This window comes from Empidonax traillii, unplaced genomic scaffold (assembly GCF_003031625.1).
Source record: "Empidonax traillii isolate 1590-97213 ecotype Southwest subspecies unplaced genomic scaffold, ASM303162v1 scaffold1:size7828297, whole genome shotgun sequence".
Classification (NCBI taxonomy): Eukaryota; Metazoa; Chordata; class Aves; order Passeriformes; family Tyrannidae; genus Empidonax; species Empidonax traillii.
In genome coordinates this window covers 3,372,693-3,395,626 of record NW_020955194.1, presented here as the reverse complement: position 1 = coordinate 3,395,626, position 22,934 = coordinate 3,372,693, and the positions used below count along the sequence as shown (strand labels likewise).

Here is a 22,934-nt window from a genome sequence, read left to right as displayed (position 1 = left end):
CTAGAAATTATTTTGGTGAGTTAGAGAGACTTAACCTCATCAGTTTGCACTAGCTTGACCCTCTATGTGCTACATGTAACTCTGTGTAATGCTTTGGGCTTTTGAATTTCCAGGATCATATTTAATCAAAGAAATAACTAAAAGAAACCAATAAACAAAACAAAACAAACAAACAAACAAAAAAAACCCCAAAACATACAAACAGCAGACCTTCAACTGAAAAAGATGGCTTTCTGGCTGGACCTTTGTTGAAAGTTATAAATAATAGCTCTGCTAAAAAAGTACCTTTTTTCTTAGTCGTCTGCTCCCATATTCTGTAAATGACACTCCTGACACTTTCACAATTGGTGGGGTAGGGGTTGGTATCTGCTTTTCAAAACAGGATCCACCCTGTCTTTATTTTGATTATGAGCTGATTAAGTGGGCAGTGACGATTCTGTACTAATTTTAATCCTGTTCTGGGGTTTTTGTGTGTTTTAAATCTGCCTCTTATTCCTCTTAGCTGAGCTGCTGTGGCATTCAGAGCTACACCAACTGGAGCACCAGCCCTTACTTCTTCAAGCACGGCATCCCTACAAGCTGTTGCATGAACTCCAGTGACTGTAACACTCAGGATCTGCGCAACATGACCGTGGCTGCCACTAAAGTAAACCAGAAGGTACCAGTAACGCTGTGCCAGAGGCAGTTGTTGTGACACCATCCAGTGCAGAGTATGGCTGTTTACAAATGCGTTTCACTTCAAATGGTTGGTTGGAATGTGCATATAGGGCTGGAGTGATGGTAACGACGGGCTTTGTCCCTTGATTGCTTTCATATTCTTTAATCTGGCCTTTCTCAAGTGCCCAGGTGAAGCATTTCTGTTGAGGAGGGGATTTGTTCTCTTTCCACAAGCAGAGGTTCAGGTAAAGGCACTGCACAGAAGCAGTGCTGGCTGAGCACGGGACCACAAGTGGCACATGTGCTCGATTGTCCTTGATGGTTGGGACAGTCAGCACCTCTCTGCTTCTCTGCTGCTGAATGCTGGGGGTTTTGTGGAGGATAAAAACATAGGTGGAGGGAAGGACAGGCTTTACTTTTGCTTATGTTCAAAGAGTAATTTTGGTGTTGGAGCCTAGCTGTCATCCCAAACAGAGAAAACAGGCTTAGTGATTGACAACAAGTGTTGTGGTTAGTGGGTACATTGACTTAAAATCTTTGAACATGTGCTGCTGAAAGCACAGCACAGCCCAAAGTGACCCTTTCCCTGGGGTTACCTGAAGGAGCAGGTCAGGAAGACAGAATGGGATTGGGAAAGCAGGTTGGGAAAACAGGAAGAAAAAGAATAATAGGTGAATAAAAATACAGAAAACAGTAAGAAAGTGATGAATAAAAAGAAAAAAATGCAGCATCTATAGAGACGCTGCACTACAGAAATACAACTCGAGTTGTTGCTTCAAGTGCTAGTGTGTCATCAGCTCTTTCTTTCTCACTTGAGATTCGCAAGAGAGGGAAGAGTTTGTTGGTAAAAGGAATGATAATGTGGCCAAATCACCACAATAAGTTGCAGCATAGCTTAGTCAGATTTAAGGAATATTTTCTTTTCTGTTTTTCTTTTCAGAGTTGAATTTAGAAACAATAAATAGAAGTCCTGAGCAGATAACAGGGGAAATGTGGAAATGCCTCTCTCTTTTCTCCTTCTGTATTTTTCACCTCAGTCCCCTGTGACTGAGAAGGTTGGAGTGGTGGCTGAGCACAGCCTGAAACATCTTTGAAAACCAGTCAAGTAGACAACATTTTCTGGCATGTATTGAAAAAGGGATACTAGAGGATTACTTTCCACTAAGCCTTTCTTTTTTGCAACAGTTTAATGAGAGCCACTTGTCGTAGATATGTGGAGTGTTAGTGGTGTTCATTGGTTAAGATATTCACAATCACCACCAGCAAGAGCAATCTTGATGGGTTGCATGAGTATAGAGGGTGAGTCACTCTGTTCAGTTGCACTTTGTGAACTCTTAGTAACTTTATGTTTCTGTAGAAGTGCAAGTAAGGTGAGAGGAAGCACAGGGTGGATCTGGGACATGTACAGTACAGCATCCACTGCAGGCAGAGTGCCTCCTGGGCAGCCCACCCTAAGCCCCTGTTTCTGATCATCTTCCCAGCAGGTCCCACCTTTTCGGTTTGGGGCAGCCATAGGCTCTGAACCTTTCCTGTGTGCATCACTGAGCAGGTAATATTTGCATTCCCAGCACTGATCTACTGTTTCCCCAAAGTGCCAGGCTTGCTCTGCATGCACAGGTAAATCCTTTTCCACTTGGGAGTTCCTCATGGTACAGGACTCCTGCTAAATTGTAGAAAGTCACTGAGGGATAAATGTGTCCTAGTTCAGGGCAAATAACTCATTCTAGCAATGTTTGCTCCATGTTCTCCTGTCAAATGCACAAGTCACCTGACAGAAAGGGACTGCTAATTCCTCAGGAAGTAGTTGAATTAATGACTTAATTTAATTACCTAGGGGAAGTTTAAATGTTTGGAAGTTTGTTTGGGTTTATCTCATTCTCTGAGATAGCCATTTGTAATCAAAGGTTGAAGATTTCTGTTTAGCAGTTGTGAGGTCTTGGAGTTGTCCCAAACATTTGAGCAAGGTGGGATGTTTCCGAAAGGGGCATGAGAATAAAAAGCAAGCAGGAGGAAATGCTGTGTGTCCCTATCCTTCCACTTCAGCTAGGAAGCAAGTGTCACTGCCTCTGACCTAAGCCCCTTGCTCATCTTGGAGGTGGGCCCTTTGCTCTGTTTGTGTTGGAGAAAAAGGAAAATATATGTTGCCTGTGTTGTAGAAGACCCTTCTCACCATGCCTGTGGACAAGTATATTTGGAATACATCTTTTGGTGGATCTTGCAAAACTGTCAGTAAGACAAGTTCTCTATGAGCTAATCAAATTGCTTGCAGTTTCTGAGGACTAATGATGAATTAACCAAAGGGGATTAAACTAATTATATAATTGCAGGACCAAAGGACAACATTCCTGGATTGTCTTTGCCAATTCTGACCCTGACTTGCTTAGTGACCTTGGGTAAATTATTTAGGCTCTCCATTTCTTCATCTCAGAGGGCACTAATACCTAACTTTTGAGAGCTGTCATTAGGATTAGCTAATTACTGTTCATATAGCGATTTTAATAATCATAGTTCTTTACCAGCAAATCTCAAGAACTACTCCTTCTCTGTAAAACCTTAAGAAAGGAAAAGCTGCATGGAGTCAAGAAAGATCAGATACTTGCTAAATTGTCGCTTCTGTCCTCTGGATCATCCCCCAGCTGTGTGCACACAGCGCTTCCCATATTTCTGTGCTGTATATTCATCTCGTGGGTGCTGCTGGAACTCTCACTCAGCACAGTCAGGGCTGAGCAATTAAGCTGTATGTAAACAATGTACTTCAGTAAACAGATTATTGTGATGTGGGATCACCACTGCAGTTAGATGTCGCATCTCTTGAAGGCACTTCGACAGAACAGATTTCAGAAGAGGTGGGAGAGCATTAAGCCATGTCAGACAGAATGAAAATACTGCTTGAGAAATCTAATCTCGTTGCATAACATGTAAGGCACACACAACTATAGTTGCTTGATGGCTTAATAAGCAAGCTTGAATCGGACTTAGCATACACTGTGGTAAAACATAGTTAAGGATTGATATGTACACTTAAACACTGCAGAAATGAATCACAGATGTGCTGGTCCTCAGCTGCTATTAGGTTCACCACTTCATTGCTCTCAGGATTAAATATCTCCTCATGTTATAAAAGAAGTTAAAGAAATGACACAATTTATTTCACGAATGGCCTGTCTCAAATAAAGGGCATTGTTTTTCCTTCTCGCTGTTATTTTTTACAAGCACTTATTGCTCTGAGGTCACTTAAAGAGTTCCTACAGTGTTTGCAGAAATGAGGGGGGTGTGGATGGATGTGAAATGTGGAGACACTTCTCTCTTATGGGACAGAAGTCCAAACTGGGAAAGGGAGCTCACTTTTATTTCTGAGTTTTCCAACTTCTGATAAAGTGGATAAAGTTATAATATATAAAACACTTCAGGACTGGCCTGAAGGCAGATGTTGGTCATTGGAGGAAGTGTGGCAAAAGGGGCCGAGTGGTCATTTCAGATTGTGTAGACAGATGAGTTAGTAATGAAATAAAAAATAGATGTCATCTTTCTTTTTTTCTTCAAGGTATTGTGTTACTTGTTCAGGTTCATTTAGGCACCACAAACTAGGACAGCTAATTTCAGATTTTTTTTTTTTTGACGGGTAAATTAGGTGAGAGAAGGTACTTGGCAAAAATTATTGTACTAAGGAGGAACATCTCAAAAAAATCTACCCAAAAGAAGGGCAGATGTATATGAATCTTCTGGCCCCAGTCTGGGCTGTGAATTGAAGCATGAGGAAGCAAGTCAGCTGGTGGAGTCAGGATCTGAGCTAGAGAGAGAAAATTGGGTTTGGGGAGCAAGACAGGGAATTTTATGTCTAAAGGCAAAAGAACCAAGAAAATTCAGACAAAATCCTTGATAACTTTGGTATATGGTTTAAAGTTACATACTTGTCAGTGCTTTGCCTGGTGTCCCTTGACAGATAAAGGCAAGCAGAATGCCTCAGGGAGCAGTTATATTAAAAATCCAGAATATTAGAAAATCAGCATAATTTATTAATTTTTGACATTTGTATTGTATTATAACATTGGTATATTGTTACTGGTTTGGTTTCAGGTCAAAGCTATATTGTTTTTTAGAAGAATGCGAATCAACTTCCTTTAATAAGAGCCGTAAAAATTAGTGTTAACCTCACATTTAGCTTCTAAAGGTAGTGAAACGCATTTGTTTTTGAAAGAAACTGTTTTTACCACCACTTCCCATCATTCACTCAGAATTGCCATTAAATAAAAAGGTGAGAGCATTGGAAATCACAGTGGAAACACTGTCTAGCCCTAGTCCATTTTAAATGAGAAATCTGTATGTAGGCATTCGTGGCAGGGAAGGTCGATAGAAGGAATGATGATGTTTGTTTTCCAGGGCTGTTATGACTTGGTGACCAGTTTTATGGAGACAAATATGGGAATCATAGCTGGAGTGGCTTTTGGGATTGCGTTCTCACAGGTAAGTGCATAAACACTCCCCTTCACCCCTTTTCTTCCCCTCTATCTCTTTCTTTACCTGGACTTCCAGGAAGGAAGGATTATGGAAAGGGACTGAACTCAGCATGCTCATTAGTCCTGAGGTCATCAGTTCATTGATTTTCTTTTTTTCAACTTAAATGAAGTTTCTCCTTGGGAATATCAGTTACAGTTGAGCTAATGACTAGCTCAAGGAAAACAGCTTGTCCCTCCACTGGGTCAAATAGAGGTTAACCCAATAAAACATTGGCTTAAATGGAGCATAAACAGCTAAGGAGACAAATAGCTTATACATTGTTTGGATAGGCTTTTAAGTACTCTTATTTGTTCTTAAAGGAGTCTAGAACTCAAACAAGAATGTACCTTCAGGCCTCCCCGTACTGGACCTGGAGCCCGGAGTGGCCACTTCATTTTGGTGACCAATTTTATTTATTTCCCCTTTAACAAAGAACACTGAGCTGAGATCTACCAAAATCAGACTATTAAACCAACTCCTTGCCTGCATCAAAAGGCGTGTGTCATGAGAGGGATAAGAGGAGGGCTAAGACAGAGTTTGGTGCTCTCTGATATTCAAACTGCCCTTGTGTAGACAGAAGTTGGGGAAACTATAGGTCTGGTCAGCATCTTCTGATCAATAAGGGGCAGGAAAACACATGCACCTTTCAACAAAATGCCCTTTTATACCAATCAGTTCATTTTTGATGGCAAGTACTCTACTGGAAATGTGCAAAAATTAAAGAAAGTGAAATATAGACAATGAAAAGCTGTTTTCAGAGTGGTTCAGCAAAACTCACAGTGATGTGTATGATACCTGAACTGCTTCTTCCTGAGAGGTAATCTGCCTTTTCTCAATAGGCACTAGATAGTAAACTGCATGTGTCATTCAAAAAAACTATCATACAACTTCCATTTACTCCAGTCACACAATGTTAAAATTCTGGGTCCTGAGGCAACCCTGAAAATCGTAATGTACCTGTTGGATGACTCATGTTTATCTGGTGGCTGGGGAAAGCAAGGTGCTAGGAAAAATTATTTGAGGTGTTCTTAACACTGATGAACTCAGATTGCACACTGTAGGTTTACACTGTGCTGCATTGGAAACAAGTGATTTACCAGTGCTGTCGCCAGTGGTGGGCAAGTGACTTAATGGGAGGGCTCTTGCCCCAGCTACTCTACATGGTTAGCACTTGGCTAACAAGCTGTTTTAGTTAAATCTCTGAAGTTTGGCTCAGCAGTTACAATGGCCTCCAGGTTCTTCAGCAAAGCTGTCCCCAAGCCATGTGGAAAATGGGCACCATATCCTTTCAGTCTGCATATGCACAACCTGAGGGAGCCCGAAAACTATTTGTGCTCAGACCAACTAACTGCCCTGCCTTGGGCATATCTGGAAACCCGATGCCTTGTAGCCAAGGTGTTAGATGTGAGAAGCCCAGGACTTGGCCTGTCAGCCAGTTTCATATGGGTGTGTGTTGGTTTACCACAACACCAGCTGCCCAGGGCATGTGCCTGCGTGTCAGGTTTTCAGGATCTGGAGTGGTGAAACTTTCTGTCTGGAACTGTTTGTTCATGAAGCAGGGGGACTTCTTTTTTTTTTTTTTTTTTTTTTTCCCAAATAGGCTATTCTAATTCTTCTTGAATGGTCATACTCTTGATACTCTTCTCCAGCCTCGACTGTGGCTTTATTATTGCTATAGGACCCTGAGCTCATATTCCAGTTCGATTTCTAGACAACCAGAAGGCTATAAAGCATATTTTTAAATGCCTCATGTAAAGCTATCCAAAAGAAAAATGGGATGAGTAGAATTTTACAATTCCTATGCTGCTGGGGCAAACGTCTCAGTTAGGAGGGAGATGTAATTGGTGTATCACGGGAGGTTGCAGGCAGCACAGGGTGCAAGGCACTTTGCTGCTGTGGCTCCAGGTGAAAGCTAAGGTGTGTTTTGAAATGGTGTTGGCTTCTCAGGCTGCTGATGGCACTGTACATCCTGCTGCCACGTGGGGACATCGCTCCCCCGCGTAGGTGAAGTGCTCTGGCTCTGTGATTACCTGTCCAGCTCCTGGGGGTTTTGGCAAATGCGTACAAATGAGAAGAGAGGGGATGCAGGGGAGAGAAATGCAGCTCTCTTGGGCTGTGAAGAATAGAAGGCGGCTGGTTATAATTTACTGCCTAATCTGTTTTGCTGGACCCAATTAGGGGCAGTGTTTGCAAACTGATTCCGGGTTAACCATGGCTGGCAGTAATGCCAGGCAGCACTCCAGCTGCACGCGAGGTTTTGCTGTTCCTACTGAGGATAGGTTTACTCTAAATAAAAGACAAATTAAATCATGTTGCTCTTCTACAGTAAAGCACACTCAAGGGTTTTTCCTTCCAGTGATTTGTTAGATGTTGACTAGCATGGGGAATGTGCTGATGCCCAGAAATAGGGAAAGTTTGATGGCATTTCACATCTTACAGGGCTGGCACAGACCTCCCCATCAGAGTCAGAGTTTTTAAAGACATACTGTGTTGCTGACCTTGTCTGCCCTGCTCCTCGGGTTTGAAATAATAACAATAAAATAAAATTTGATTGTTTTTGGACTTGGATGCCAATGCTGACTTCCAGCTGGAATAATTTCAGTTTAGCAGGTGCTCTTCAGAGCAGAAAAATGATTGCTGTGTTGTGCCCGGCAGAGAATAAAATTATGCAAACTGCATAGAAGATGAAGAGTTTTGCCTGGATAAAACTACAGTGTGGGCATTGGCTTAAGGAATGCAAGAGACACAGTCTTTAGGGGTTTATAGATTGTGGTTGCAGGAAAGACTACTTTAGCAGGGAAGTTTCAGCGCAGTGTTAAGGCCAGATTATTCCCTTGTTTGCTGAAGGACTGGAAATCAGATGCTCTCCACATGCTCCCAGTGAGTTGTTGAACATATATGGTTCCCATCATTTAAGGATACATTCCCATGCAACCATGGTCCCTCTCAGCAGTGCTACATCCACCTGCCCTCTTTACTGTCAACATTAACGTGAGTAACTGTCTGACTGTGGATGCAATTCTGGTGCAGACATCACTTACTCTGTCTGCAGCAACTCCTCCCTGAGTATGGGGAGGCTGAGACTTGCACCTATTTGCACAGGGTTTAGGGAGTGCGATCCATATCAGGATCCAATATGTGACTTGAAATCCATTATAAGACCGGGTTGCTTCTAAAGACTAATCACTGTGGGTTCAGTATGAAGATAGGACCTGTGCCAGAGGCATATCAGGGCACAGGAGGCTGACTCAAATCAGTGACACGTGACATAGAAAATTCTCTGTCTTCTAAAATAGAGCCAGACAACCTGGATGCTTGGAGATTTGCATTTTGAGAATATTGCAAGGTAAATCACTGAGCTAAACAATTATTCCTGATGGATAAAGAAAACCAGTTTTAGCTCAGCTGATGTGCTCATGAATTCCAAGTTAGTTCAACACGTTCCTATTTATAGCTGTTTTCTCAAGGTATGAGAAATGGTGAAGATCTCAAGACCAGAAATAAAATGGAAATTCAAATTGCAATTCAGTTTCTTTCTCTTTGGTATAATAAGCTGTAATAAATATGTCACGCAGGACAACTCCCAGTCAATGTTAACTCTTGCTTGTATTAAAAAGCTAGTTTTTATGGGTACAGTAGGGATAATATTGCCAGGAAGTTGCTGTGGATGGTTTTCAGTGGTTAGAACTAAGATGTGCCTGAGATGACTGCCAGAAACCATGGAGAGATGAAGAAATGCACTGAAACGAGCTGTGGCCAACAGGATGGTAGTACAGGAAACACACCTGAGGGATGTGGGTTTCCCCGTGCTCAATACCAAAGAATTTGACAGCATTTTCAAGTTTCCTGTTGTAAGTCCAGAAATTCCAAGGCAAATTCTCACTTTTGCATATAATAGCTCAGAAGACCAAAATAGTCTTAGAAAAAAAAGGTAAGAAAGAGGAAAAGTGAAAGAGAACACAAATGCAGAACCAAGTTTGGCATCTTAGCATTCAAAAATCAAGACTATAAAATAAATTCGTAAGTGTATAAAAGTTGAGGTGGGGCTTTTGAGAGATAATGGGAGTGAAGGGAAATGCATTCAGCTCCTAGGAGCTAGTTTCTTTGTGGGAATCCTTTTATGCTGATCCTTCTGGTCTTTCAAAGGAGCTGCAGGGACCTGCTGCACAATAGGATAAGGGGCTCCCCCCCTCCTGAAGAGCAGAAGAGGCAAATGATGGAACAAATGCAGAGAGCAAGGCAGGCTGGAGAGTGCTCTTTTGTGGTTCACAGTCTGGGAGCCTCTAACCTGATTTAAATGCAGAGGACTGTAGTTATGACTGTAATGAAAGAGCACCATGAGGAAAATTCAGCAGCTTAATACAGTATCACCTCTTCTTGGCTGCAGGAGGGACAGTGCTCCTGTGGTTAAATGTGGAAGTCTCTACACCTTGGAAAACACATGTTTTTATATGTGTTCAAAGTACTTCTAAGATATTTATTATAGCTCTGCTATGTCCTAGTAATACTTAGAAATGCTATATAAAATATGTATGCAATGTCTCAATATGCATGCCATTATTTTTGAAGTACAGAAGGTAAATATTATGTTATTATAACTACTTAACTGCCTAAACCAGCATAAAGTCTGAGCCAAGAATTAATAAATGGGCCAAAGATGAGAAAGATATATTCATGAGTAACCTGCAATTTGTCCTAGGAGCGAGTTGAGTAAAAGGAAACATGGTTATGCACCTAAAATGCTACAAAGGTTAAACACACTGATTATTAGAGTTACAGACGGTGTAGAACAGAAGAATCCCTAATTAAAGGTAACTGGGGAGGTCTGCTACAACTGAAGGGGGAAAAAAAAGCCTGTGGCTTCCTATTTGTACGGGTTGCACCATTGTAAACATGATACAAGCAGCAGATTGAGAACAACAGTGACCACAGTCTGGGTGCTTGTCATGGGAAATAATGGGTACCTTGTTCCACAGGCATTAAAAAAACAGAAGCAAAAAAACAACTTGAATTTACGTGTGTTGTTGGCCACTGTAGAATGAGAGAAGAGCTGTTTTGGGTCAGAATTCGCTCAGTGAAAGTAAATTGGTTGAAACACACTGTGAAGTTCGTCTTAATGAAAAATTCATTAAAGCAGAGAAGTAACTTCTGAGACCAGATGAGGAAGGTGAGAAAAGGCTGAAAGTTACCACAAACACAGCAAAGCGATAGTGAGGCAGGTGGGACAGGCCACCCAGAGGCTCTCACTCGGTTTGGCCTGTCAAAGCACAGAGAAATATATACCATTCTCCAAACTGGCAATCTTATTCTCCAAAATAGAACTGTGCTAAACAAACATCACACATATGAGCAGCAGGGCTGTCAAAGCCTCCCCAGCTAAACCTGCAGAACATGGTTGGTTTTCAGCAACACTTTCCAAATCGACAAATTGATTAAATCATCCTCCCAGTGACAGGAGTATTTAAGCATGGAAATCCAAAGTCCAGCCAGACAATGCAGGCATTCTCATTTCCTGCCTCAACACCTGTCTAGAGAAGCTGAGTAGAAAAAGCAGCAAGATGGATAAAATTTCTTCCTGGTATCTAGGGAGATTTTCAAACCTGAGGAGGGTTTTCAGCACCCACATCTCTTTTGGCAACTAAAAATACAGCCCTTGAACCCTACTAGCTTCAGTTTTGATTGGAGGTTGGTCTGGAGGTACTACCTGTGCCCCGTGTCTAGTTATAACCAAGCAACTATCATCTTTGCTGCCAAAATCAAGGGGTGCATGTGGGGAACAGAAGGGTTTAGCCTTCCTTTAAAGGTGACTCTGTGCCCTTTTGAGATGCCCAGAACAGTTCTGGTGGACACTGAAGCAAGAGACAGAGCAAATTTCTGGCAAATGAAACATGGCCTGATAAGGACTGTGACATCTTAGGGGAAGGAAACAGTTTATCTGGATTTGAGTTACCCTGGCTTGGTCTTGCTCTGGGCTGATGCCAGCCCAAATCAAGCAATGACCTGGTAGAGAAGATGTATATTTTGATGGTGATCACGTTAACAGGGAGCACTGCTTGGTCTGGGGGAGAGGAACACAATCCCAAGAGTGAAATAGAAGGAGCGAGTTTGGATGAGCAGCCAGCCAGTCATTATCTAGTCATGATCTGAGGGAGCTCTGCTGATGCCAAAAGGTTATGATCCCCCTTGCCATGTGCTCTGGCTGCAACAGAAGGAGATGGACAGAGGTGGTGCCCTGTGAGCATGAGCAAGCCAGCTGAAGGTGCTGGGACAGCCCCTGCTTAGAGCCAGGTCCAGGGAAGGGTGGTCTGTCAGCAAACACAGCGCTCTCACCTCATTCCTTAGCCAGGGATGAGCTGTAACAGTCTGGCTATGCTCAGGAGTTAATTAATTGACCAATCCAAGTGAGAAAAGCAAGGCTGAATTATATGCAGTATATTAACGCTGTTGGCATATTCAGGGAGAGCTAAGAAACTGCAACAGGCAAAACGTTGAAGAGATGGACTGGAAACTTGGGATCTGTCTTCAACAATCCAAGTGACAGCCAAGGAAATAGTGAAAGACTTTTTTAAAGTTTATTTCCAGATTTATAACGCTCATTTCTGCAGTGCTGCATCACTTATAAAGAGAGCATAACTGCTCTGGGGCATTAGGAAGCTTTTCCCTGGCACACTGTTAGGAAAGTTAAGGCGACCACGAGCTGGGCTGGTGGTGAGGGACCCAGGTGGAGAATGCTGATGCCCCCTCCAATTTATCCATCCATGTCTATCTTGGTCAGGCAATGGCAACGGGATTGAAAAATACCAAAATGGCCATCTGCCTGTCAAATAAATACTATCAGATAAAAATCAAAAGGAAGATCTGACACAGAAAGATGGGAGATTTTCATGCTGTTTTTCTGGTTAGAGCAGTCCTTAATATAGAGCGTAAATACATTGTGCATAATGACTCCAGAACATGAAATACTTATTTACAATGATCTCTCCTTTGCTCTGCATTGATACAATTTAACTTAAATTCTATTCTACCTCTATTTTTGTCCTGCACAGTTGATCGGGATGCTGCTGGCATGCTGTCTGTCCCGGTTTATTACTGCTAACCAATACGAGATGGTGTAACAAGGTGAGCTTTCCCAGCTTTCCAAGCACTAATACTATATAAGCCTTGGTATGTTGTTGTGGCTGTGCTGCTTCTGCTGAAGAGAGTGGGCAAGTTTTAGATGCTCAGCATATTCATTGAGAATTAAGTCTTCCACTGGGCTTCTTTGCCTTGGGATTTTCATCCCAATATTGTGTCTGGTGGGAGAAAAAAAAGGGGGAAATATACTTTTGACTGCTTCATCATTTTAGTTTTCTTGAAAAGAGAGGGTAAAATGCCTGCTGTGAGTGCTGTTACAAAATGACAGAATCACAGAATCAGATAGGCTGGAAAAGACCTCTGAAATCATCAAGTCTAACCTTTGACCCAACACTCCCTTGTCTACTAGACCATGGCACTGAGTGCCACATCCAGTCTCTTTTTAAATACCTCCCGGGACAGTGACTCTACCACCTCCCTGGGCAGCCCATTCCAATGCCCAATTACTCTCTCTGTAAAGAACTCCTTCCTAATGTTTAACCTAAACCTTACCTAGTGCAGCTTAAGACTGTGCCCTCTTGTCCTACTGCTGGTTACCTGGGAGAAGAGACTGATACCCATCGCACTACAACCTCCTTTCAGGTAGTTTTAGAGAGGGATAAGGTTTTTTGTTAGCAACCAAAGCAACCCGCTTGTGTTTTTTTTCTTTCTCATCTCTAGTCTTTCAGAAGCGTGAAGTCCAGAGCCTGCCTGAAGACCAGGAGCTGCAGAACTGGAGAAAGACTGACATGAATGTTATAGCACACACTGTCTCTCGCACGCACGCACACCCCCACGAGCAAGCACGTGCGCGCGCACACTCGCACCCCTCCTCCCGAACTGTCCCATGCGTAGTGTTGCCATTCTGTGAAGTACCGCGGTGCCACCGAGAGCAGCCGGGTCCCCTCGGCCTCCAGACCCAGACCCAGACCCCCCCAATCCCCTCGGCTCGGCGTAGGACGGCACTGTCTGTATGTTCTTGGTCACACAGTAGTTGCATCGTAAGTTAACAAAGGTAATTCATTAACAGCATTGATCGGGCTGTGCATGTAGTGACTGGAGGGCGTAATTAGCCTTTCACCATGGTTAATAAGTGTTGCACACGTTCATATAAACCGGTATATGAAATATATATTCTTTTGGTTTCATCTTAATTTCTTGGGTTTGTTTATTGCTTTTACTAAGGTTTTCATCCTTTCCCCCCTCTTCCCCGCGCCTGCCCCCTCCTTCCCCAAAACAAACAAACAAAAAAAGGAATCAGTGACATAACATAAAGATACTTGAAAACGATGTTAAAATGTTGTGCTTGAAGGGAACCGTTATTCCTGATGTTCTTCTACATCTTTGATTCTTACTCAGTGTTGTATGCCTAGTGCGTATCCCGGTAGGCTTTGTCTAGTGCATTTTGCCTCGGAACCTGATCCTGTGTAATACTGTTATTAAGCTGTGTTGTTGCTTACTGTGAAGGCAGAAGTTTTGCTTCCTTTATTTTTATTACGTAGTTATGGAACTAATTGAACTGTGCTGTACTGCGGCCTTCATACTTTTTTCCTGTTCTTTCTTTTTCTTCCTTTTTGCATTGAGGTTGCAGCCACCAAACACATTGTTGAATCAAATCGAAATAAAAAAAACACACACACAAACGCAAAAAAAGAAAAAATCACAAAAAAAAAAAACCACAACAGGCATATGAAATATTTTTGGGGGAAAGCAAAAGTTTAAAACCTTTTTAAAAAAAAAAATAGGACTTTTTTAATAATGCCTCTGTCTAGCATGCCAACGAGAATGCATTGATATTGTGAGTATTTGTGATATACGTATTAATAAATGGAACCATTACAGATTTCTAGCTGCTTCCTTTTCTTTCTTTAGTCATAAGAAAATTCTTTTTTTGGGGGGGTGGGAAGTGAAAATGAAACACCTGGGCACAGCTTGGAGTGACATGTCTTTCTGCATTTTTTAACAACTAACTTGCTTGTGACAGAAAAATGTTACTATCGTGGGGGGAGGGGGGAAAAGATAGAGAAAAAGAAGGAATTGCTTCAAAACTGCCAGAGAAACCTTCCACAGCTGTTTTCACCATGTGACAAATGCCCTCTGCTTTGCAATTTTTCTTCTTGTGACTGTTAACGATCTGAAGTGTTTAATTATCCCATCCTTAGTGCCGTGAGTGATTTTGGTTGGCTTTAAGAATTTCTCTCTGATTTGGTGAGAATGGGGAGAAGCATCAGATCCTGGTGAACCTTCAAGGGTTGCTGGCATGGTCAGTGCTCTCCCACTCACAGCTATCAAAGCTTTCGCAGCCACACGGGCAGAAACCTTGTTGGCACATGCCGAGGCAGCATGTCTTAAAAATCCCAGCAGCAGCATCTTTGGCTTTATTCAGGGGGCCCTTCCAGATCAGGAAGGAGAAAAGAGCTTTGCAAATAGAAGAGGAAGCTGGTCCACAAATTTAAATCTGCCCTCAATAAAGCATCTGCTGTGAGGGAGGGAGCCACCTCTAAAGGTGGAGAATGCCAATACAGGTCCTGCATCAGTGTTGGGCAGCTAAGCAGTGCTGTGCTGGGGACAAAGCCACTCGGCACAGGTCACAGCACTCACATTTATAGTCCCTTTTGAGGGCTCAAAAAACAGTCACAGCCACTCTCTCGGTTGCTGGGGCTACACAATGCTGGAGTGATGCCCTTCTCCTGTAGGCACAGGAAGTTCACAGAAGGATGTTTTTCCACGCCAGAAAGAACTGGCCCACCAGCTGCCCCAGTTTCCCTCCCCTATTCATTCCTGGGCAGGTCTTCACTTGCCCTATGGAGGGGAGGGAGGTGGGTGAGGCTGCCTCCTCCTTCAGGAGCTACCAGTGACTTTCCAGAGTGGAAAAGCACCAGCCTCTCCTTGGTTTTCTTTCCTTTTTTTTTTTTTTCTTCTTTTTCCTGAAAGACAGAGTTGTTTGTGCCAAGAGCTGTTTCTTTGGAAGATGGTGATGTTGGATGACAGATCAGCAGGCCCCCAAACGTGCCCGTCCCCATTCAGTAAAGCATGTGCTCGGCTTTGAGGCAAAAGTGTTGAACTAAGTCCATTCAGCAAAGCCCTTCAGTGCATGGCCAATTGTTTCCCTCAGTGCAGCAGCACTCCAGCTTGTATGGGGTAGGTGTGTTGATTAGGGTCTTGAATTCCCTAAAGAAGATCAGGCTGGTGGAGGAACAGCCTGGGCTTCCCTGGAGAAATCCCCCTGGCTCGAGCTGGGACCATACAGGCTGTGCTGGCTCAGGTGGAGCATCCCCACACTTCTGGAGGGAGAAGCAAGACAGTGGATACAGGAAACAAAGCTGGAGCTGCTGAGTATGGAATAATGTCAGCTGGGCACAGATATGCAGGATTTTCCCTCCAGAGGGGAAGCTGTCACAGGGTGCCAGAGGCCTTTGCCTCAGGGGCTGAGTTGGTATGAATTGAATGAGCAGCAAAGGAGAGGGGCTCCTGCTGCACTGGGCTGGCTCTGGCTGCCTAATCCCTTCCCAGGCAAATTGTGTTCCCTGCAATCACCAGACCAAGCCAGGCCAAACAAGGGTAGGAAGGTTTGGGAGTTATAGCGGGGGATGGAGCAACTGGATGTATCCCAGGAGGGAATGGGGCATGTCTGAGGGACAAGGAGAGTGGGGCATTATAGAATCATTTTTAGGGAAAAGACCTCAAAGATCAGTCCAGCCATTAACCCAGCACTGCCAAATCACTAAACCATTGGCACAGATGAAGCATGACTGTGGGAGGAGGAAGGGGCACCACCTTGTTTTGGTCCCAGTGAGCTGCTAGCTTAGTTTGGCCGCAAGGTGAACCAGCAGCCTTAGCCAACATGCATCCTGCCCTGAGCTGCCTCCCAGGGCTTTTTTCTGCTGGGAAGGACAGCGTTGAGCCCCGCTGAGAGGACAGTAAGTTGCTGGGAAGGTGATGTTTCCCAGTATCATCAAACTGTGGCTCTGGACAGCTGTGCTGGAGAGCCTTGCTGGCTGCTGCCATCCTCGGGTGAGCATTGCTGCAGGGGAGACTGGCTTTTCTCACAGGAGTTCAGCCTGCTGCTCCTTGGGGAACCCCATGCAGTGCCAGAGATGGTTTTGTCTTCCCTGACTCTCCCCCTTCACTTTAATGGCTCATTACTGTGGAAGATAATTTTAAGACCAGGAAATTAATTTGCTGACAGCCAGGTTGCATGCATAAAATACCTGGCATCCCACTGGAGAGGCAGGATCCATCAGGATGTCAGACCTCTACCAGGGCTGTTAGGGCTGCTTCAGTATGAACCTCTATCATAAAAATAAAAATCTTCGTGATTCAACATAGAAATGACACTTCTTTTTTGTAAGAGTGTTTTGCTCTCCAAACGTGTAAAGTATGGTCAACTTTCTGCAAGCTGTTTTTACCAGCTTGGCCTAATTTTGAAGAAAAAAAAAGCTGTTGTTTTTGCCTTTTTCTTGTCATTGCACCTGTTCCTACTGCAACCAGGAAACATTTTATTCAAAGGACGTTTCATTTTTGTCCGGCATGACTGTAGATATTTGGTACACACCAGCTCATTAAAAGCAAGCTGTGCTGAGGCAGCAACTCCTCAAGCTCAGGAGTCTGTTCTGCTCCGTGGTAGCTGCAGTGTGGTTATTTTTGGTCTCTGAAACTATCTGTAGGTGAAACCAAGTGCTTATTTTAGACTGCAGTCCTTCCGTGTGATCGATAACTGGGGGGTGTGTATTACACACACACATACACAGAACATCCAGGCCAGGTTGGACGGGGCACTGTGCAACCTGGTCTAGTGGAAGGTGTCCCTGCCCATGACAGGGGCTTGGAACTGGATGATCTTCCAACCCAAACCATTCTCTGAATCCGTGGTGTGCTGTGCAACAGTGTAACTCCTGGCGTGATGTGCATTCCTAAGACGACTACTAAATCACACAAATGCTATTTCTTATTCACCATACTCACATAACACAGTGTCTTGGCCAAGACTTGCAGGAGCAGTAGATTTCAGGCAACCCCCTGGAGGTGTTTACAGAATGCCCTAGCTTTCAGAAAGTGACAAATTACTAACTTTTTGATAATCCAGCCCTTTCAAAGCCTCTCAGGACACTCAGAAATGAAAAGTAATTTTTGAAAGCCCTATCTCTTCTTAAAATGGAGATCACTCAACCAAGTAAAGAAACATTAATATTTTTAAAACTGTGATTTCCAGAGGGAAGGACAGTTTTCTGGCTTGCATGGAAGGCATGGTTTGTGGGTTTTATCTTCTTGAGTAGAGAATCAGAAAACATGGTGTGAGAGAAGGCTGATGCCCCACAGGAGAACTGCTGGAGTGGGATAGGAGGAGAAAAAAAAAAAGAAAAAACATATAAACTTATTTTCCTTCAGTCACAAGAGTTTGAAGTGGGAAGCAGTTCAACCCAATTGTATATCTAACATGGCAGTGCTGCAGTCTCTAGCTCCAAGGTAAGTAGGCTCTACAGCTCAGGTCTGCAGCCAGGGAGTCTGAGATCCAATCCAGAGGGGACTGTTGCCTGCCAGGACACCTCTTACATTCTCCAGATGGTGAGAGCAGCCTTTTGGGGGAGTCTGTAGGTATCAGACTGCTAGAAACTACTGCAGTGCACATCCAGTGAAATTCACGGCCAGCATCAACCTGTGGCACTACCTGAGGCTTTGCAGGATCAGTTAGTTGGACAGTGGCAGTTTCCTACTCTGCTTCCCTTGGGCTGACTGTGCCTCTGTGGGATTTGCTTTCAATGTAGTTTTTGTAAGTTATTGCGTGCTCAAAAGAACATGGTTAGTGCTTATGTTGATTTTTTGGTATCTTCAGCCCTGTATTTATTTCTAAATAAAGGCAAACAAATTATTGTCCAGAATTTTCTTCATCCTGGAGTTCAGTGTGACACAAACATCAGATGAATGAGTCTTCCTCCCAAGTATAGGAACTACACTGACCCCGTGGGTTATTGTTGTGTGCTACTCCATTCGCCTTCATGCAATCCTGGTACCTGGCATGGCCAGGGATTGCCTTGTTCCTGCAGGCGAGGTGGAATTCAGCTCTGCAGGGAATTCAGCCTGAGCCTTGCACATTCCCTCTGCTGTGCCAGCACCGGCAACCTGCCAGAATCAGTGCTGTGCCTTGGGGGAGTACAGAAAACATGTCTCCACCTGCTTTGTGGAAGCTTGAGACAGTGTGAAGGTATGAGACCCAGAAAGTCCTGGCCAGCACCACAGCAAGCTCGAGCACTGAACTGAACATAGACTGGCATGGTCCACCGGTCTTTGTAATGGTGGGGGTTCCTCCCCATGCTTATCTGGATAACCTAACTGTTCCCAGCTTCTTTGGACTATGCATTTTAAGTGCTATAATATGAGAGGGAAATCAAAAAGCCAATCAAAATTATCTCTATGAGACCCATTCAATAAAAAAGTTATTGGCAATTAGCACGGGTTTTTTATAAAGAAGTAATTAGCCCTCCTGCCCTGAGCATTAATGAATGCTTTTCATTACACCCCAAGGGGTAGTCAACCCAATAATAATCCACTTCAGATGAATGTTGTTCTAAAACAACGTTGTTTGACAACAGAGGCAGCAGGACAGTCACAAACAGGAGGCAAACCTACCCTGGTGAGCACTGGAGCTGGTTGCTTCAAAATGAAAGATCATTAATAATTTGCTTGGATTAGTGTAATAGACTTGATTTCTTACTCATAAAGGAGATGAAACAAAGCATACAAAAAAAAAAACAAACATAAAAACAAACAACAACAACAAACCAACAGGGTCTCATTTTTTCCCGGGTGCAGAGCTAAGGAAGCCAAGGGAGATGCACTAGTACCAGCCACAGCCTTATACTGATGGTGCCTATAGAATTTGGCAGGCTGGAACATGACTTGTGTGAGTGGTTGTCTGGATGTGGTGATTTTATGGTCTGAGAGGTGTTTGGCAGCCAAATGGCAGAGGGTTGTGTGTCCCTGGTATCTCCACTGCTTAACCCCCTGGCACTACAGGGAATGAGCACCAGGTGATGGCACTCGTTCCTCAATGTTCCTATTTGATTGTTGGCATTTTCTAATGAGGCAGGTGTTAGTGAAGATGCAAAAATTGCATTGACTTCTCAATTCAGTGGCTCTCCTGTTTTGACCATCATGGCCAGCTGGTTCTCCTCAGAGTGGTAAGCATAGCATGGGCAGTGCTCTCTGTCAGAGGAAAGCCCTCACATAACAAGCAAATGAAACAACAATTTCCCTTCCCCTGCCTGGGAACATCCTTGCTGCTCCCTGAGGCAGTGCTTCACTCTGATACCCCTGTGTGCCTTGCTCACTCAGGTCTGGAGGGAACTCGGGCTGCCACTTCTGACCAGGGGGCTCTGGCACAGCTTCCTGCAGCCAGGATTTAGAAGTATCAGCATTACATTTACAAACCTGAGGATTCAAGTGAACAGCTGAATCTTCCTCTCCAAGCTGGGCAGCCAAATTAAGAAGAAGTGGTCCAGGGTGATGCTGAGGAGCTTGGCCCTCAGTGCTTTCCCCATGGCAGGACCACAGGGTAATGGGAGGTCTAATTAAGGAGGCCAGCAGCAAACTTACGTGCCACAGAGAAGATCTTCCTTGCCCACTTCTCCCCCTGCCATTTCACGCTTAGTCTATTCCCCCCTAACCAAGCCAAGAAGACGTCTCCAGCTTCTCCTCCTTTCCAGCCATCCCTTTTCTCTCCCAGGGAGCAGGGACTATCCACCCCATGGTGGGGATGAGGGCAGCCAGGGGATAACGCTGCAACCCCTGGGACAACGTGAGCGCTGGAGGCAAGCGTGGCAGCCAGCTCTGGAGCCAGCACAGACTTGAATAGGCAGCTCCTCCCAATGCCTCTGTGGTGACCACGTCTCCACTGCTGCTCCACGCTGTGTGCAGCAAGAGAAACCCCTCAGATGAGCAGTAAAAGTAATGATTGCTCATCTTGCAGCGTGGTGCTGCCTGGAGGCGATGGCGCAGCATCAGAGCAGCGTGTCACTGGATGTGTCAAGGAAATTCAGTCAAGCCATGGAGCCAAGGCTGTAGGTGCAAGGACAGGAACAAACGAGGGCAGAAAAGAAGGAGAAGAGAATTAGGCGGTGTGGAGGCTGTTGGGATCAGCGCAGTGAGCACAGAGCTGCATTGCAGTTGCTTTAGGCAATCTCAATTTTGGCATCTCATAGATTATGGATGCCTTATTTTGCAGCTGTATGCTTCTTTGAGCACACATTTGTTTTGATGTAATTACTTAACTTCAAAAAAAAAAAAAGTACATGGGGGAATTTAATTTTTTTTTTTCATGTGGAACCAAAGGTACCCTTAGCAGGGCTGCAATCCCTGCATCACCCCCTCAGTGCCTGTCACACCAGCCCTTTATGGGATGGGGAACTGGGACTGTTCAGCTGCAGGAAAAGCTGCCCGGGCTGCAGAGTCATGGGGATTAAAGGAATGCTCCCACAGAGCACCGGGCCCCTGGGGAGGCTGATTTCCATGCTGTGTCATGATTTTAGTATAAAGAGAAAGAAAAGATCCCTCAGTTTAATATTCAGTAGAGTTTATTCTTTATTTTTGCTGGAAGGGTTGGCAGACATCCAGGGGAAAGTTTTATAAGGGGGAAAACTTTTTTTTCCAATGTAGAAGATTTCAGAAGTTAAACAAGCTGTAATTAACTCTGAAACATTAATTAGGAATCACCTAACTGCTACATTTAAAGGATTAGATTTTTTTGTAATACAATAATATTTTAAATTAATGTATTTGTATTTGCAGTTTTCACTTAGAAGAGGGTTGCTTTTTTTCAGTTGATTTTTCCTTTTTTCAACAAACAATGGATGAAGACTTGATGTGATCTTATTACAGAACCAAGGAAGACTAGGGCCAGGTCTCCTAAAGATTCATACAGAGATGGAGTCTATATTTTCCATCATTCTTTTTCCTGCACTACCAGGAAAGGAAATTTTTTGCGGGAATAGTTGAAATTTGGAAAGGAAAGTATCCTTTATTGACATCACAACCACAGTCCCAAGAAATACCAGCTGCTTGTATCTGCAGCTAGGACAGACTCTAAGACATAAAGGCAGCCACAAGCTCCAAACCAGGGGGAGTTACAGAGCGAGTATGTTTTGGTTCAGTGGGAGCTGTGACCCAGTACATAGATGCAATTACTGAAGTGGGAGATGCTCATAAACCCTCCCTATAAATTATCTGCCCTGCAAAACTCCCATCAACAGAACACTCATGGAAAGCCCGGGTGGCCCTGTACCAGCCCCTGGGGCAGATTTGGCAGCCTGCAGGGCAGTCACCATCCTTCCCAGCATGCTGCCGCTGACATGGGGTCACACACCCAGCACCTCATCCTCCCCACGTTTCCCCATCTGAGTGGCTTTGCTGGACTTTCAAAGGATGGCTGTGCACGGCAGCGAGCCAGGAGCAGAGGCTGACAGAGTGAGGGCATGGACAGACTTGCTCTTCTATTTGCATTTTGTCTTGAGTATTTGAATAGCTTCCTTCAAGTCCTGAGGTGAATGTGATGTGCCTAAGTTTCCCTGTCAAAAAGGGGTGTAGGGACCATAGGGTGATAATTGCACAGAAATGCAGGATGTCCCTGGGCTGCTGGAATAAGGAGCTCAGCTCCTTCCAGCCACAGAGTTGCAGTCTCCCTTAAAAAGAGAAAAAAACCAACAAGAACCACAAATTTATAGTAACTTTGAACCTGAACTGTTCCTCTACTGATTTTCTTTTTATTATTTTCATGTGGATCAACTGATGTTTGTTTAAATAATGGCAAATGCATCTCTCTTTGGATAACTGATGTGATTAATAATAGCTCACCTCTGGAGTCAGATGGTGTTGCCACTAAGGCGCTGAAATTGTAGCCCAAACAAGCACCAACCAACTGGTTCAGAGTACAACAATGGCTGCAGCAGTGCTGCTGGCCGAGCCAGGGGTTCAGTCCACAGTCCCTGATGGCCGGACTCTTACTTTCCCAACAATATTTAAAGAATGTCTGTGTTAAAAATGAATGCTGGACCTGACATTTACTACTTCTCTTGGCCTGAAGTGGCACAGCAATGTGGCAGTCCATCATATTGTTGAAGCTCAACCTGTCTAACTGGTGGCAAAATCATCACTAATGCTCTTGGTGCCTTGTTGGCCCACAATAAACTTTCCTGTAGCATTGAAGGTTGCATGCAGCTGACTATCTGTCCTGGCTTCAGCTGAAATTTCCTTAAAAGGAGCTTGTAGAGGTCTGTATTTTGAATTTAGGATGAGAGCAATGTTGATAGCACACTGGTGTTTTAGTTTTTGCTAAGTGGTGCTCGCACTAAGGCAAGGACTTGTACTGTGCATCACTTGTTTTTCTTGGATTTTCTCTCTCCCTTTTCTTTTAGCATCATTATTATTGCTGGTTTTGTTATTACTATTGTTATATTTTGTTTCAATTCTTAAACCATCTTAACCCACAAGGTTTACATTTTTCTCCCCTGATTCACTTCCCATCTTCCCACTGGGGTGTGTGGGGAGTGAGTGAGTGGTTGCGTGGTACTTAATTGCCAGCTGGGGTAAAACCATTACACTGTCCCAGAAGGGCTTCAAATCCTGGGCACCCTGCACAGTTATCACAGTCAGGAGGCAAATTTTAGCTGGGAAAC

At 44.0% G+C, this 22,934-nt stretch overlaps 1 protein-coding gene across 1 annotated transcript in view; it reads left to right on the top strand.

Annotated features, from left to right (window-relative positions):
- TSPAN7 (tetraspanin 7) overlaps positions 1 to 14,113 on the top strand; it is a 92,819-nt gene extending 78,706 nt beyond the window's left edge. Inside the window, exons 5-8 of the mRNA XM_027886010.1 lie at positions 503 to 658; positions 5,038 to 5,121; positions 12,201 to 12,273; positions 12,949 to 14,113. Coding sequence (XP_027741811.1) covers positions 503 to 658; positions 5,038 to 5,121; positions 12,201 to 12,269 — 309 coding nt within the window. The 3' untranslated portion in view covers positions 12,270 to 12,273; positions 12,949 to 14,113. The remainder of the gene's footprint in view (positions 1 to 502; positions 659 to 5,037; positions 5,122 to 12,200; positions 12,274 to 12,948) is intronic.
- The last annotated feature ends 8,821 nt before the right edge of the window (positions 14,114 to 22,934 follow it).